Genomic DNA, 17,008 nt, shown 5'->3' on the forward strand with positions numbered 1-17,008 from the left:
AGGGGTGGGAATCCCACATTCTGTCCAGCCCTTGGAGTGTGCATCAGGCTGGGTTTGGGAGGAATTAATAATTCCAGTAGGAGTTAAATGGGCTGTAAATGTTCTTCATCTGAAACTACTCTTTCTTCAGTATTAGAAAGTGAGGGATATTTTCAGTTTTTTGGTGGAAGAAGAGACTCTGGAGTTCCTTTTTATTTGCTAGCTGAGGGATTTACAGTGATCTGTAAAGCACTGTGAGGCTGCAGCCCTGCAGGGCAGGATTTGCCCCACTGTGGAGCAGATGTTGGTTCAGCAGTGCAGAACAAAGCAGAGCTGAGGCCCCACAGGACTCTCCAGCTTCACCCCACCCCAGCCCCACATCCTGCTGGACACAAGGGCTCCCCTTTGCCAGGTGTCCCTGCAGATGCCATCTTTGAGCTTCCTAGCTGTGCAGCTGTGGTGTGTGACGTTTTCCTTGGGTTCTTCCCGCAGGGAATGGCGATGCTGTGCGAGACCATCGAGGAGTGCTGGGATCACGACGCCGAGGCCCGGCTGTCCGCGGGCTGCGTGGAGGAGAGGATTATCCAGATGCAAAAACTCACTAACATTATAACAACAGAGGACATCGTGACTGTGGTCACAATGGTGACAAACGTTGACTTTCCTCCCAAAGAATCCAGTCTATGATAGTTGCACTGGTCATGCTGTGACCACAGGACTCTTCACTGGAGCTGCTACAGCGCACGGACTGCTGGCGTCACCGCTGTTCCGGGTGGGAAGAACGGATGGTAAGTCTCTCTGGAACATCACCAAGAGGTGTTTATCCTTTGTTTTGCCCTTCCTCCTCCCCAACGTGGATCCATGAGACTTTCTGCATTCCCTGCTTACACCTGAAGGACGTGACTGAGAACCCTCACGTGCTGATAAGGAACTTACAATGAAGAATCCGGACCTGAACGGGCTAATGAGCGTTTTAAACACTGACATCCGATTTCTTAATCCCTGTCAGAAGAGACTAATTCCTTAAATGAACTACTGTTATTTTTTTTAAATCAAAAAACATTTCATTTCAGATTTAAAAACGACAAAAAAAAAAAAAGAAAAAAAAAGGGTAACTTGTTTTTATTGCATTCGTTGTTGTTTATAAAATGACTATTGTAATGCGACTACGACACAGCTTGTGAATGTTCCGTGTGCTGCTGTTCCGTGTACAGAAACAAGAGTAATCAATGGGATAGAGCAAAGAGGCTTCCAAGTATTACTTAACCTCCCTCAACCAGGTATACCTCAGTTCCACCTCGCTAAATTATGATTGACAACACTAATTGGAATAATAAACCGCTCCGTGTTTTGTAAATGATGTATTCCCAATTCCCTGTGTTATTTAAGAAGGGGAAAGCTTCATGCCCCCAGGAAGTGGCCATTCCTAGAGCCGTGTTTTTAGCCTTTTCTTGTACTCGCTTGTTGTGTATAAAAGAGAAAAAGTGCTGTTTATTGAAAGAAAATTTTCCTTCCTCTTTTAGTTGAAAGCTTTTCCCTCTGTTTCCCAGAGTATCTCATCCATTTATTTAACTGAATACTATTTAGGTTTGCTGTGTCTGAGGAATATTTGAAACCTTAAGCATGACTTTTTTTTTTTTTTTTAAATTTTCTCTGAGCTGTGACACTGGAAAGCTCTGAATTCTTGTTATTTTTTTGAAGAAAAGTCTTTTTTCCTATTTATGTTTGTGCCGAGGTCGCCGCGTGTTCCCCGTCCCGCCAGCCAGTGGGGGCTGTGTCACTGTTTCAGGATCACCTCAGGAAGCTCAGTTTCCCCAATTCCTCACCCTCTGCTTGCGGAGATCTGCAACTTCCCTCCCCACAAAGCTCGGTGCCATCGTAGGGGAGTGCAGCTCCCTCCCTGTGAGCCACAGGTTTAGCCTGGAGTCACACACAAAGTTCTAGCCACAGATTCCACATCCTAAATGGTACAAAGTTCAGGGATAACCTAGTTCTGCTCACAGTATGCAACGACCATTCCGAGGTAACGAAAGGAATTTCAGTGTCCATAGCGCAGACTCGCAAAAAACGAGGAAAAACGTGGAAATGGCTTCACAACTCCGAGTTGGAGTTCAGGATGTCACTCCTTATGCTGGAATTACAGTGACTGGTAGCTGGGTGCCAAAGTGCTTCTCCCAAATCCCATCTCACTCCAGTGATTGGATCTTTCATGCCAAATTCCAAGGGAAATAAATGTTGTGACCCCCTGGAGCGCAGAGCCGGCAGCTGTGCTGTGCTGTGTTTGTCCTTGTTGTGTGTCCACACCCTGTGTCTCCGGAAAGCAGCAGGTGGAGCAGCAGGTGGAGCTCGCTGGAGGCTGCAGCTGTGACCTTCATCCCTGGGGACAAACAGTGGGATGTGATGGGTAAGGCAGAGCCAGGCCAGCTCTGGGCAGGGAGGGAAGAAGGGCTGATGTTCCACTCAGGGCTGTGGCACTGTTGGAAAAGGGAAAGAATTCCAGTTGGTGGGCTCTTCTTGGCTGGACGCTTCCCTTTTGTTCCATTTTTGCTCCACTTTAATTAAACTTCACCCAGAGCCCGACAGGAGCAGAACTGCAGAGTTCTGAACAAATCCCAACCCAGTGGGACTCCATGGACACCTCGGGGCTTTTAATCCTTCCTTGGCAGAAATGGAGTCAGGAAGGTTTCATTCTGTGCTGTTGGAAAGCTGATGCAAAAATGGAAGCTGTAGCCAAGTCCCTGCTGTGTGTGACCTTGCCATGGAGCTGCCGTGGGCTTGGGGTGCCTCCTGCCTGTGGGATATCCCTGCTCAGTTCCTGGCTCGGGGTGCCTCCTGCCTGGGGGATATCCCTGCTCAGTTCCTGGCTCGGGGTGCCTCCTGCCTGGGGGATATCCCTGCTCAGTTCCTGGGCTCGGGGTGCCTCCTGCCTGGGGGATCTCCCTGCTCAGTTCCTGGGCTCGGGGTGCCTCCTGCCTGGGGGATATCCCTGCTCAGTTCCTGTTCCGCTCCCAGCTGCCTGGGATTTACCAGTGTCATGTAGCTTCACCCAGAGAAGGCTGCTCCTGCCAAACGCTTCTCAGTTGGGCAGTGTGATCTCCCCGAGCTGCTGTGCTCCAGCTGTGCCCCCAGAGCCTTGGGAATGAATTCCTGTTTCCCTTCAGAACAGAATGGTGAGGGAGGGCAGAATCCCGGGAAGGTGCTGCTAGGGAGGATTTGGCATTGTCCCTTGCTGTGCTGGGCTCCTGAAGAGCAGCAGCTGGGAGCTCCCAGGCTCTGCAGTGCTCCGTGAGCCCCACCTGGCCTCACCTGCTGGGGTTGTTACGTGAGAGGTGAGAAGCTCCTGTCCCACATGCTCAGAGCTGCTGGAGGGGGTTGAACCAGTGCTGCCATTCCTGGGGAGTCCCAGGAGATCACCCAGAACCCACAGGGGTGTAGTTCTCACATCTCTAGTGTAATCAGTGCTGACTTGTCCTGCTCCCATCAGCATTGACACAATCACCAAGGTCACCCCCTCTCCTCTTTTTCCAGCTTTTTTAACCTTTTTTAAGACATTTCTGTTCATCAGGAACACTTGGTACAAAACACAGGAAGCTGCAATACACATCCATGGGCAAAACGACTCCAGTAGCATCCTTGATGGAACATCTGTTACCTCAGATACTCAACCAGCAGGACTGCTTTGCTTTTCCCCTCGATTTTGGGTTTTTTTTCAGTCCACCTCCTCTTCGTTACCTCTCGAGTTTGGTGAGCGATTACTTTACCTTTCCTCTTTGTATTTGTCAGTGTTTTGGGCACAGGTTGTTGTACTACTGTCAAAGGGTACTTGCTGCTTTTCTGCAAGTGCCAACAAACCAACCAACCCCCCCTCGCCCTCAAGAAAGTGATTGTTAAATATTGTACAAATACAAATGTATACTCTGCCCTCTTCCCCAGCGGGAAAATAAAAAATGTGACTACTCTGACTTGCACATGCTTCTTCTGAAACTTTATTTTAACCATGTGGGGCTGGTCCTAGAGCAGTTCTTGAGCCAAACTCGAGTTTAGTAACAAAAAAAAATGGGTATGGAAAGATGTTACACCTTGTACTTGGCACAAAATACCCCTTTGCAGCTGAAGCATGTTGGGATTAAACATTTAATGAGGTAAATTGAGTTGTGATTAAAGATTTAATTGAGTAAATTTTCCATGTCAAGTCAAATTTGAGAAGGAAAAGTGTAGTGTGAGCTTTGAGCTGATGGTCTGAGCTGCAGAACAGAGCTGGGAGGGCAGCATGGCCTGAGCCAGGATCCTGAGCACTCAGGGAGAAACTCCAGAGCCTGGACTTCTCCACGTGGGAACTGAGAGTGAGAGGATTGGCACCGAGCTGAGCTAAAGCCCCTGGGCTGTGAGTGAGGCACAGCTCTGCCTGCTGCCAGAAAATCCCAAATGGAGCAGCAGAACTGCTTCCAAAAATGTATTGAGCTGAGCACCTTGGTGTGGGTAACCATCCCATGTTGTGGAGAGTGGAGCTGTGCTGGAGCAGGCAGTGCTCAGAGCCAGCTGAGGGAGGAGGCTGCCCACTGCTTCACGTCGGTGGGGCAGTTGGGATAAACCTGCAGAGCATCCATGATCTGACTGCTGTCCAGCAGCAGCTTCATCAGCAGGTATTCGCGCTGCGCACGGACCGACGGCCGCTCCAGGGGCTTCACCAGCTCCAGCTGCAGCAAGTGCTCAAAGGCCTGGGAAAAAGGAAAAAAAAAAGAGGAAGTGGAAAGGAACATCATTCCTGCCAGGAGCAGGGTGTCATTCCTGTCCCAAAACACCCCACTCCTTTCTAGGGCTGCATTTGATCACCCCAATCTGGGCTCTGGAAAATACTTTGTGGTTAAAAAAAAAAAAAAGCATTTCAGGCTCACCTTCATGACAACTGGCTTCTCAAAGTTGTACATAGAATGTGCCTTCCTCTGGATGAACTTCTGGAATTCTGTCAGCAGGAGGGAAAGCAAAGGGCAGTTAAAAGGGAAGGGAGGGATGTGGGGTTTGTGGAGCTCAGGCATTGCTCTCACCATTGTAAACCATCTGGAAGTTGAATGGTTCTCCATCGTAGACTTCATTCAAGTGTTTCATGGCTATGATGAGGCAGATTTCCAGGACAGACAAACCTGGAGGGAAAGACAAGAACCCCAATATTTCCCTTAAACGTATCAGAAACACAGGCAGTTCACCCACTCTTTATTCCTCTATTTTCATATGCTCTAGGCCTCACCCATTTGTCTTCTGTATCTTTATTATGTAAAAAAATTCCAGAATTGGAGAGGCTTCCTAAGAGCTAAACATTTGTTTTCCACATATTTGAAGCAAGAATGTGCAGAAATGGGCAGTTTGCACCACAAAGCAAGGAATACAAGGATTGCAGTTGGCATTGTTGTATCCATGTCTGGCTCAGAGCAAACTCCATGGGCACAGGTAATCCCTGCACAGCATCTCTCCCACCAGGACAGTTCCAGGGAGGGGCTTGACACTTCCCTTGCTTTTCAGAAGGAATTTAGGGGAGAAGCTGAGCTTTACCGTGGACAATGTTAGCCTTGGAGTCGGTGCTGTGCTGCTTGCTGGCCTCCTGCAGGTGTGCAGCAGTGAGCAGGGGCTGGTGCACAGTCACTGCACTGAGTGCCAGCATCTGAAACACAGCAGGACACAGTTCTCCTTGCATCCCAGTGCCACCATTCCTGCTGGGAATGCACAGCAGCACAATCCCCCCAGTCACACTGCCAACAAAACCTGCTTTTGTACCCAGGGACACCTTCCATCATCCCAGGCTGCTCCAAGCCCTGTCCAACCTGCCCTTGGACACTGCCAGGGATCCAGGGGCAGCCACAGCTTCTCTGGGAATTCCAGCCCAGCCAGGAATTCCCAATTCCCAATCTCCCATCCATCCCTGCCCTCTGGCAGTGGGAAGCCATTCCCTGTGTCCTGTCCCTCCATCCCAGTCCCTCTGCAGCTCTCCTGGAGTCCCTTTAGGCACTGGAAGAGGCTCCAAGGTCTTCCCAGAGCCTTCTCTTCTCCACAGTTTGTCCAGGAACTCCTCACTCATCCCTCCAGAATCTGCATGATATGCTTTTACTGGAAAATTGACTTCAGAGCAAAAAGGTCTCTTTGCAAAGGAAGAATTCAGCAAATGCTGCAGAGAACAAGAGTTACTGCATTGAAATTAACTGTGGTCAAAAACAGCATTCAGACAGGCAGCCTAAATTTTAAAAAACCCTCCAAGAGAGCTGCAGCTCCTGTGTGGTGATGGCAGGAAGTTCACTGCCAGCTCAGAGCTAGGAAAAGGAGTTTCAGTGTGGGCAGAGTTCAGGATTCACTAGGAACCAAAAAGAATCTCAGAAAGGAAAAAATTGTTTCAAAGGGCTTCACCTGCAGTTTCACTTTACAAAGGGAAAGGCTTGGAGGAGTTAAACAGCAAAAGCTCAGCCCCATCTGAGTGGAACCCTCCATCCCCACAAGGTAACTGCTACAGAAAACTGAAAAACCTGAAAACCACGAGAGCTGCTCATGAATTACTGCAAAGCAAGGAGGTGATTTATAAATACCCAAACACATACCAGCAGCAAATGCAGCGAGCGAAGGTCTTTGGTGTGGTGGAAAAGCTTCTGCAGCACATCCAGCACAGCTTTGTCCTCTGAGAGATGCTGCAAGAAACAATAAAGTGCTATTTTATATTTTAACCATCTCAGTCCATCATTTCACCCTCACCTGGAAAAATAGCAGTTAAATAATTTTTTAAAGAGCTCAGCTTACACTTGACAATACAATTTTCATGGCTAACCTCAACTTTTTGATCTCTCCTGTGACAATTTTACCTCCAGACTTCAGTAAGTGAAGATTCTCTATCATAATTTCATTTATTCCATATTAAACTCAGACAGTAAAAGGAAATGCCAATCTCAGGTAAAAGCTTTACACTTTTACTGGTAAAGGCTATGTGTATAAAGCAAACCAGCTTTACACTGCTCTCACTTTAGAATTTTTATTAAAAACCAAGTGTAAGATGCTTTAAATACCTGAACGTTATTATTCCACTTCTGTGCAAAAGACTCATCAGGAAATTCAGCAGGAAGAGAAAGCTGTTCCTTAAATATCTTAATGTATTGTTTAAAATCAAAGGAATTCATCAAATATATCTGTCTGTGAGAGAACCTTGACTTTACTCTCTTCTCCAAGAGCTCCAGGATATCCTTGATGAAAAAAAAAAAAAAACAGTAATTAAAAAAGATGAATTTCATGATTTCTTTGCTACAGTACAGACAAATCACTGAAGTAAAGTGTGCTGAAAAAAGAAAGAATTATTAAATTCTGCAGCTTAAAATGCTGTAGCATAACTTAAGTGTTGTATCAAGGCTTTTGCTGATTATTTTAATTGATGTGCCTTGCAATCCTACCAAGCATGTCCCAACCCACGTGATGCACCACATCACACAGGATCATTTGTTGCTAGGAAACTCTGCAAAATTTCTCCATAGATTATGGAAATATTTCAGCTACTTAAGCCTGAATCAAAGCTTTCAGCCTATCAGGGCTCTGGACAAGTTGTTGTGTGGTCACACCGGGGCTGGCAGCTGACAGGCCACGTGCTTTTTGTCAGCCTGAGAGAATATAGCTTAAAAATCCCAAAAAATAGTTAAGAGTCAAAAAAAAAAAGCCCTTAGAAACATCAGCTGTCAGCTCTGGAGACACTTCTTTAATTACCCTCAAAATTAGGGGATAAAGAGTTCTAAATAATGGGTGAGGAGCCCAGCAGACTCAGCACAGCGATGATGCTAAAGGAGAGATTGTAACTTAATAAATCAACAATTAACTTTTCTATTAACTTCCAGAGATGTGCCCAGCTGGGTTATCACCTAATCCCAGTCAAACCCAAAATCAGGCTTTGACAGGAGATTTTAATTATTCTTCTTCCTGTCACAACCCAGCTTCAGCACAACACAGTTCACTGTGCAAACAGCATCATTTTTATCCAGTTTCCATAGTGTTCCCCAGGAATTATTTCACAGCATACACACAACCTGTCCACAATTCAATATAATGCCATTGTAAAAACCACAGGAAATTGAACATGGATTCTAAACCCATTTTATAGTCAAAGTGCCCCACTGAAGTGTTTACTAAAAAATGCCTTTGTCCTTAGAACAGAGACTTAAACAGTGTTAATACAAGGCTGCTCTTGCCAACTGCTGACCAAGAAACTGGAATGCCCAGGAGCCTCTCCAACAGAATAATGTTAATTGTGTGTCCTTAGAAATGTAGGTTTGCTCCTTTAGCAGTAAAACTGAAAGCTTTGGGCACCTGAAGTTTGCTCTCAGCACAAAATATGATTTTTTTCCCATCCTCCTTCCCAATTCAAAAGTTAGAAAAATAGATCACTGAGGAAAGTCTCTCAGGAAATGAAGGTTCCAGGGAAGGAGAAGTCATTCCAAGCAAGATAAAAGTCACTTTAAACCAGCTAAAAACTTTGACTGAGGAAGTGGCATTTCTTACCTGCCTGCAGGTGAGGCCAATAACTGTGACTGGGGTCTGTGCTGACTGGGAGATGTCAAAGAGGTTGTAGAGCAGAGTCTGATTCTTGTGGTGCACAAACAAATCAAACTCATCCAGGACAAACAGCACTGGGCAGCTGCTGGTTCGATCTCCTGAGAGCAGTTTGGAGAGTTAGTAGGGCAACTTCAGCACTGCACTTTTCATTAAGTATGGGGTTACAAATTTACAGCTTTTTGGTTTTTCACTAAGCCCTCCTTTCCCACAGGTGCAACAGCAAAAAGAAAAATAATACACTGAAAAGCTGGGAAGGTTTTGTAGTGTTCTGCCAAGCAGCATTTCTGGCTACAAGACAAACTTCTCCAGCCAAATTCCTTAAAAACCACTGTTTTTAAGAGCATCAATCTGGTAAGAGAACCTGTCCTTCACAGCTGACATCACAAGCAAGCTTTTACAGCATCAGTTACATCAGGTGTGTGTATTTTTACATATTATTACATATGTATTACATATTTTTAATATTCTTTTGCAACCTGACACATTCTTGGGCTAAGTTTCTTCCTTCCACCTGTAAAGTAGAAGAAAAAAACCTCTGCTTTTCAGTCAAGTGACAGAGAGAGAGTTTCAGAACAGGGATTATTAGTGTTTACCTTTCCTCAAAGCTTCAAGAAGAAATGCCAGATTTTCAGCAAAACTGCCCTAGACAGAGAATAAATAAGTTTCAGAATTCATTTGCAGACAGAATAGTTTAACTACAACAAATTCAGACATGCAATGAACGCCATATCTCCTTCCAAAACCATGCTTTTAAGAAAATGTTACTTCATGCTTTATAACCATAAACTCCTCAGGACAAGAAAAATGATGGATAACTCTGCATTCATCCACTTTTTTCCAGTCTGAAATCCCCAAACTGCCTCAGACAGGCAAAAATTAGTGATCAGAAGAATAAGCCTGCAATAAGCCAAATTCACAAGTAGCTTTATCTCTCCTTAAATAGCTGTTGCATCCTCATTTTCCAGCCACACACATGGAAAAAGTGCCACCCAAGGTGTTCCACTGAGAAGGAGCAGGATGCAGGGTTTGACTGGCAACTTTATTATCCACATGGAAGCCTCAAACCTTCATGACAGAAAACACTGAATTGCTGTCACCATCCTGCCCCAGTTACACGAGTTTTCCCACTCTGCAGCACTCCAGGTGTGAGATGAGAAATAATTAACTGAGGACTACAAGCCCAAACAAAGAAGGCAAAAAAGGCAATTTACCCTTTGGATGTGAGTTACAGAAAATGAGGGAAATTTATTGAAAAGGACTTTGGTCACTCTGTTTGGGAGTGGTTTCAGTACTAATGTCAATCAGTTTATGTGGGGATAAAGGGCAACAGAAGTAGACATTTTAATAGAAATTATATGCAAAATGAGAGCTCTAGGAAGCCTGGCTAGACTTCCCTATGAACTAGAAAAGGTTGCAAATATGTTAAAAGATTCTGCTCTTTGGTTGGTTAACTTGCTAATTGTTTGTTTTGAAATGTTAAAAACAATGTTTCCAAATTCCCCACCCCTCAGAACAAAGTTTCTTTGGAATGCTTAAGTTTGTTTCATTTCGGGGCTTGTTGAGAGACTTTCCTTTTTCCCTCCTTCTGTTAGGCACAAGTTGATGTGTTTAAAAAAAAATTATTAGGATGTATTAATATTGCTCAAGCAGCAAAGGTAACTTCAGCACTTGTGTGGAACTGCTGGCAGTTCACAATCCATTCAATCCCAACAAGCTCCATCCCACAAAGCCAGTTTGCCAGGAAAGGGTTTTTGAGGGGTAAGTGAAGTTACTCACAAAAACTTTGTCCCCAACCACGTTTTCCAGCTGCAGTTGCCTGGTGATCTCCTTCAGGGCCACTCTGTCATTTGTCTGCAGAAGCCCTGAAAGAAAAGGATTTTTCATGAACAACTGGCAGTTCACTCCCACTTGGAACTTAGAAGCTTCTCCCTTCTTCCAGCCTTACAAGGCTTTGCCTTTTTAAAAATTAGACTGGACAGGAGTTTTCTGTAGCTGAAAAGTTCTCTCATTTGGTCACTAAGAGGACAGAAGTTCTGTTCACATAAAGAAATACAGAGAGAGGCATTTTGGAGCTGACAGACAAACCTGTCCATAATTTAGGCTGGACTGAACTGCTGAAAGCAAAGCTGTTATTCAGTACATACAATGTACAGAAGTGAATATAACATAACACTGGATCAATGCTCTATTACTTGCCATTCAGGTGAACTTCCAAGAGGTTCTCTCTGACTTCTTTCATTTCCCTGAGGTCTTTTAAGACATGATTTAATAACTAAAAAAGAAAAAAGACAGAATTTCTGTGAGAAGATTAATGTAACAGCAAGGAAAGTGTACATATGGGTATTATATGATAGGAAACAGTGTGTGAAGTTTCATTAAGTGTCATGTTTGAGTAATTTCCAGACTAAAATACCAAAATGACAACTTTGCATTCACCAGCATGACTGTGGCAGTTACTTTTGTTCATTCTGCTGAACTAGGAGAGAAAGAAAAATAACTCTGGTATGTGAGTCACTCATTTTTGGGGTAATATCTGGGCTTTTGCCTTCATCAGAAAGCTTTATGAATTTGAGATGTGAGCGAATTTGGCTCTTGAGATGGTGCCATATTCAGCTTCATGGCTTCTTTAGATGCTGTAGAAAGAAACTCTTGGCTTTAAATATTTTTAAAAATCCTGCTTACTCTTTTCTTCTGGAAGACAAAATTAAACTGCACATGATTAATCAACTGCTGCTTATAAAACTTAGGGATCCTCAATTTACTGTCCATCAAGAACTTGTTACTGGTAAGAGCCAAAAGGAACTTGTATCAAAACATCTATAAGTAGGTGAAATGTAAATTTAAAAATTTAAAAGCTGCTATTTGCTTTGGCTTCCTCAGCTGAGGAATTGCAGCTTCCACCTATATGTGTGGATGAATATATAAATATACACACTTATGATTTTCTTGACTCCAGCATCTTTCACTTGATGTATAATAAGGAAATAATTCATTTTGTATATGGGATTTTGCTAATTATATTCTGGCTGAAAGGACCACAAATTTTCATTACCTTCACTATCCTTATGTGAAAGGTTTGGAAGCAAATTTAAACTTCAACTAATAAAAACAGTTTTGAGTTTCAGTGACTTGGTGGTGAAGTGGCACATTATATATTCATGTAAACATGAAAGACTTGAGTGTTTGAATAATACTGAAGTATTAAACACTTAAGTTAGAGGTCAACCCTTCACGTGCCTCAGCTAAAGGGAATTCCCTTAAAATACGAACCTGGACTTAATAAACCATAACCACCAAACAAAATTCTGCTTCACAGTAGGTAACAATATTCCTCCAGGATTAAGATCCCTGACCATTCCCTGCATATACACAGCTATGGAGAAACTCACCCCTTAGACTCCTCCTTTTACAGCTTTTGGAAGCCTTTTCATCATTTTCACAGTGAGGACCCAGTAACAGGTTAATTGAAGAGTAATCAGAACATGGTTTTAATTGCAAACACAAGTGTTAACCAGGTTTCTCCATATCATTCCAGAACAGAATTAGCTCACAGAAAGCCCTGGAATATTTTGAATTTCTACGTAAACCATTAGCAATTCTCTGTTTAAAACCAGGCAGGGATGAAAACAGCTGCCAAAGCTCCCAGGACACCACTGAGGTTCTGTAGGACCCTTAAAGTTCCAAGAGTTGTTCCTACCGCAGTTTTCCCCGATCCCCGGGGTCCGATAATGAGCGCAGAATTACTCTCCCCGTGCACTGTGGTTCTTTTCAGCAGCTCCAGCAAATGTCTGGGTTGAAAACAGAAACAGGTTGAAAACCTCAAAGCTGACAACATTCCCCAAAACCAGGGAAAAAAAAAAATCAAAGAATTCAACTTGATCCACTTTGGGTTGCTCTGAGAGCCAACACTCAGGGCATGCAAAATGTAATACAATAAAGTACAAAGGGCTCAGTGATCAGAGCGCTTAAAATGCTTTAAAATATTAAAACATGCAGAAGTTGAGAGTATCACTAATTCATAAAGCTCTGCAATTCTCCACCATGAAAGGACAGAGTTCAATAATCATTTCTCTCTTTAAGGAATAGATTGCTTTCTGTGCTACCACTATACCTCACCAGCTGTAAATTACCTGCAGACAGACTCCTCACCTCACACCACATCTCAAGTGCTTACAGCAACTACTGACACCTCCAATTCCCAAATGCTTACACACCATTTGATGTGCTTTCTGGAACATGGAGTATTGACATCTGCAATTGCCTCTGAAGGGCTGAGAGAGTCAGCATGGAACAGCTGTAGTGAACACATGCGGCTTTGTTCACTACTTGGGAGCCAACTCCAGTCAAGATACAACCCCTGATACATCTTGGGAAGGAAAAAATAAGAGCTGGGGAGTTAATTATGTTTTCCCTCTAGTAGAATTCACTACCAGTGGCACATTTCAGCCTCCAAATTGCTTTTCAGAATTCCAGTATAAATAGGAGAGGCTTGTTTTGTAGAACTGACATAATAGAAATACATTTCCTCACAACAGCAATAAAATGCCTTTGTGAGTTCTGCATGTAAAGTGCACTACACTGTTTTAATAAATGGTTTCTTCCTTCCTTCTAATGAAAACTTTTGCTCACATCAGTTAATTCCACATATAGTCTTGACAAAATTAATTGTTTAAAACAAGTTCTTTAGATACGGCTTTTGTTATTTTCAGAATTTCACCTGCACCTGTAAAGTGATCAGTACTGGGACAATGTTATTGTCACAATAAGTCCCTTCTTCCTAACTCTAACCTCCACATCTGCATGACTCCAAAAAGTAGCTTTCTTTTAAATATGGATCTCTACTTCAAAAAACATGATGTTGGCACAGAAGGTTTAAGATTTACTTTTAACACAGTTTACCAACAAAGAGGAAAAAATCTGAAGCAAAAATAAAGATTCACAGCAAGAGAATTCAACACCCTGCTTGGCCAGGCCATTACACAAAGTCTTACAACATGCACTGAAAGTATCTTTCAGGCTTAAAAAGAAAGTGTTTCAGGAAGTAGAGATGTGAAGCAACAGCAAGAAATCCAAAATGCAGAGCCTGACAAAAGCAGCAGGGAACAGTTTTATAAAAACTCTTTAAATCTGAGGCAAATAACTTTTAGAAGCACTGAGCTGCAGCTCCTTTAAACCTGTATCATTTAGAAAAACGGAGAAGCAGAAAATTCTGACTTCACCAGATTATGTCAGTACTGCAGTTAAATCAGAAATTACTGAATCCCAGAGCCTGCTCACTCACCTGTACTGCTGCTCCAGCCCAAACAGTTTGCCAGCAGCACAGTAGTGACAGAATCTTTCACGGAGAATTTTTTGCACCTAAAGATGTAACACAGGACAGGAGAAATGTTTGGTGGCTTCAAACACCAGAATTTACCGATAATGTAACTACAGCAATAAAATAATGGCAAATTATGCACTTTTGTGGCGCTACAAATATTCTGTAATCCATCAATTTTTACTGCCATCAACAATCTAGGAATCTTGAAAGCAAGAATAAAGTTAAAAGACACAGAATATTGTATAAAGGAGAAGAAGCAATTAAAAGAGATTAAAATATAAGAAATCACTGACCCAGAGGTAATTCCCTGCAAGATACATTGCAGTTTTTAACCAGCGATTTTGGGAAAACAGAAAAATAAAGGTTTAAAAAAAACAAACCAACCAAAAACTGATTTGGCAGCTGCTATCCTGCTACTAGAAAACTCACCTGGGTTCTCACAGTTCTGATTTGCCCTACAAACTGGAAGATAAAGATTCTAAATAGTTATAAATATATTTATGCAAGTCTGTTGCCACAGTTAAGAAACACAAGGCCATCCTGTAAGTTCTTTACTACATTATTACTGTAACCCTTGAAGCAAGCAACAGGTGAGAAGCTGAAAGAAATACAGAATAGACACAAAACCCATTTACAACCCCAGAAATTGTATCCAATGTCTGCACAAGTCCTTATAAATGGTCTAGCAAAAAATACACAATGACAGGGATGGCAGAAGATGGAAAAATTCCACAACTTGAAAACAAAGTACTCAATAAAGATGTTAGTGACCTGGGAAATGACCTCAGCACTTTCTCCATTGCTTTCCCTCGACTTCCGCTTGCTCACTGCAGAAGGTTTCATCTTTAAAGAAGAGAACACAAAGATTATATTAATTAACATTGCTTGCCAAATAATGCTACTCAGAAACTCCACCTGGATGTTGGTCATTTTTAAGGACTGTAGCAAATATCTGCTCATAACTAACAATGACACACCAGTCCACCTTGATAGTGGAAAAGAACCAAAACACTGAAAGCATTTCACATTCATTTCTGATTACATTAAACCCACGTTTTCACACATCTGCTAAACAGCACTGGCTTTAGGAAGATTTAGATAGTTTGAAGTAATGTCTTTGTTTCTGCAAAGCAAGCTACAAGCACATTAGGACACAACAATTAAGTTCTCACAGAAATAATTTGTTTATAATGTGCACTTTATAACAATGACCACAGCATCTCTCTGGATAAACTGGCTCTGAAGAGGACTTGAAGGGGTCCTGAGTGGATTGGGGGTCTCGGAGGGGATTTGGGGAGATCCAGAGGGGGTTTTGGGGGGACCTTGAAGGTATTGGGGGGCCTTGATGGGACTGAGAAACCTGAATGGGCTGTAAGGGGGATTCAAGAGGCCCTGAGGGAATTAGGAGGCTCTGAGGGGGATTTGGGGGACCCTGAGGGAATTAGAGAGCCTCTAGAGGGATTCAGAATAGGCCCTGAGAGGACTGGGAGGGATTTGAGTTATTGAGGAGGCTCTGGAGGTGATCCCAACCAGAAAGGGGAGGGTTTGGAGGGGCTGTGAGGGAATTCAGTGGATCCTGAGGGGCTGGGGGCTCTGAGGCGGGGGCAAGGAGGGTCTGTGAATACCCTGGCGAGGGAATGGAGAGGTCTGCGAGGGGCTTGGAGAAGGGCTGTAGCAATGGGGATGGCGGGGGGGCTCTGAGGGATTTTCCGTGACTGGGAGAGTCTGTGACGACCCTGATGAGGGAATGGGGAGGCCCCAAAGGGCTGAGGAGGGACCATGAGAGGATAGCGGGACACCGAGGGCGGGTTTTGAGAAAATCCTGCGAGAGCCCATGAGGCAATGGGGGAGCCCTAAAAGGCTTGAGGCGAGTCCTGTCCATCTCACCTATCCGCCCCCCCGCCTCCCCTCACTGCGTTTCCCCGCCTCTCCTCCCTCACCCGAGCGCGCTCCCCTCAGAAGCCAAACCCCCAGCTCCCGTTACCCTGCTCACCGGCTGTAACCGCGGCTCCCTCAGCGATTCCGTAGCCCGAGCAGACGAAAGGCGGGCGGGAGGGCGCATCCTGCTCTCCCGGGCACACCCCGCGGGGCAGAGGCGGCAGGCTGGGCTCCGCACCGCTCCACCTGCCCGCTCTGCCCTCACGGCTTTCCCGCCTCTCCTCCCTCGCCTCAGGGCGGGGCAGCCGCGCGCGCGCTCCCATCGGCCCCCGCGCCCCGCCTCCGCACGTCACCGCGCCATACCCTCCCTCCCCTCCTTCCCTCCCTCCCTCCCTCCCTCCCTCTCTCTCTCTCTCTCTCCCTCTCCCGTCACTTCCTCCCGTCCCTCTCCCCCTCTTCCTCCCCCTCAGCCACTTCCTTCCTCCCTCTCCCGGATCCGTTTCCGGGAGCGGCGCGCGCGGCGCTGTGGGAAGTCGTCGTCCCCCCCCCCGTTTCCCCCCCCCTTCCTCCCCGCGGCCTCCCGAGCTCCCCCGGGGCGCATGCGCGGTGGCGGCCGCCGCTGCTGCCTGCCCTCCTCTTCCTCCTCCTCCTCCTCCTCCTTCTCCTCCTCCTCCTCCTCCTCCTCCTCCTTCCCGACAGCGGCGGCGGCGATGAGGAGGAGCGCGGGGGGGGGCGGCGGCGGGACGGCCGGTTGTTCGCGCCGCTGAAGGGACACGAAGCAGCGCCGCGCCAGGCGGGGGCGGGGGGCCCCGAGTCGCTGCCCCCCCGCGGCCCCGCCGGGGAGTTCCTGCCACATCCCCCCAAACACACCGAGACCCCCCCGTCCCTCGGGGGCGGCCCCGCGGAGCGCCGCTCCCTCCTCCTCCTCCCCCTTTATTACCCTTTGTGTGCGTCTCCGCCTTGCTCCCCGCGCCGGGGGCCCTGAGGTGAGTGCGGGGGGAGCGGCGGGGCGGGGGGGCCGCTTGTTTACCCCCTGTTTACCCCCCGGTTGCCCCGGGGGGGCCCGCCTGCCGCTCCGGGCCCCTTCCCGGCGCCCCCCGCCCCAGCTTTGTTGTCGGGGGATGCTCGGGGATGCTGCCTTGGGCCCCTCCGGAGCGGCAGGGGAGGGGGCGACGGTGGCGGGGGCGCCGGGCAAAGTTCGGGGGGCTGCGCTGGGTGCTGAGCCCCGGCCGAGTCCCCCAAGTGCTGCTTTCCCGGGATAAC

General features: G+C 45.9%; 3 protein-coding genes across 6 annotated transcripts in view; 2 read left to right on the forward strand and 1 right to left on the reverse strand.

Moving 5' to 3' along the window:
* The window catches only part of ACVR2A (activin A receptor type 2A), a 50,657-nt gene extending 46,710 nt beyond the window's left edge, over positions 1-3,947 (forward strand). For both annotated transcript variants that reach the window (XM_085067159.1, XM_085067160.1), the window contains one exon: positions 472-3,947. In XM_085067159.1, the coding sequence (XP_084923285.1) occupies positions 472-666 (195 nt within the window). In that variant the 3' untranslated portion in view covers positions 667-3,947. The remainder of the gene's footprint in view (positions 1-471) is intronic.
* ORC4 (origin recognition complex subunit 4) lies at positions 3,943-16,095 on the reverse strand. The gene is made up of 14 exons (XM_085067161.1): positions 15,861-16,095; positions 14,639-14,710; positions 13,829-13,905; positions 12,245-12,335; positions 10,744-10,819; positions 10,324-10,409; positions 9,141-9,189; positions 8,494-8,645; positions 7,020-7,193; positions 6,561-6,647; positions 5,527-5,635; positions 5,025-5,120; positions 4,875-4,942; positions 3,943-4,697 (listed from the first exon to the last, which is right to left on the reverse strand). Exons 1-14 carry the CDS (start codon positions 15,927-15,929, stop codon positions 4,509-4,511), a joined length of 1,395 nt encoding a protein of 464 aa, XP_084923287.1. The 5' UTR covers positions 15,930-16,095; the 3' UTR covers positions 3,943-4,508.
* A 116-nt stretch (positions 16,096-16,211) lies between these two features.
* Positions 16,212-17,008, forward strand: part of MBD5 (methyl-CpG binding domain protein 5) — a 103,598-nt gene continuing 102,801 nt past the window's right edge. For all 3 annotated transcript variants that reach the window (XM_085067163.1, XM_085067162.1, XM_085067164.1), the window contains exon 1: positions 16,212-16,731. The gene's annotated coding sequence lies outside the window, so the exon portion shown is untranslated. The remainder of the gene's footprint in view (positions 16,732-17,008) is intronic.

This window comes from Lichenostomus cassidix, chromosome 7, assembly GCF_008360975.1.
Source record: "Lichenostomus cassidix isolate B80296 chromosome 7, HeHo_3.0, whole genome shotgun sequence".
NCBI classification, from domain to species: Eukaryota; Metazoa; Chordata; class Aves; order Passeriformes; family Meliphagidae; genus Lichenostomus; species Lichenostomus cassidix.

Excerpts from the sequence above, each read along its gene's own strand:
- ORC4 (XM_085067161.1), bottom strand. The coding sequence starts at position 15,929 with ATGCGCCCTCCCGCCCGCCTTTCGTCTGCTCGGGCTACGGAATCGCTG. Across the intron at positions 10,820-12,244 it reads GGGGATCGGGGAAAACTGCG|TTATTAAATCATGTCTTAAA; the intron begins GTAGGAACAACT and ends TTTCTTTTTTAG. Across the intron at positions 10,410-10,743 it reads CTTGGAAGTTCACCTGAATG|GGCTTCTGCAGACAAATGAC; the intron begins GCAAGTAATAGA and ends CTTTTCTTTCAG.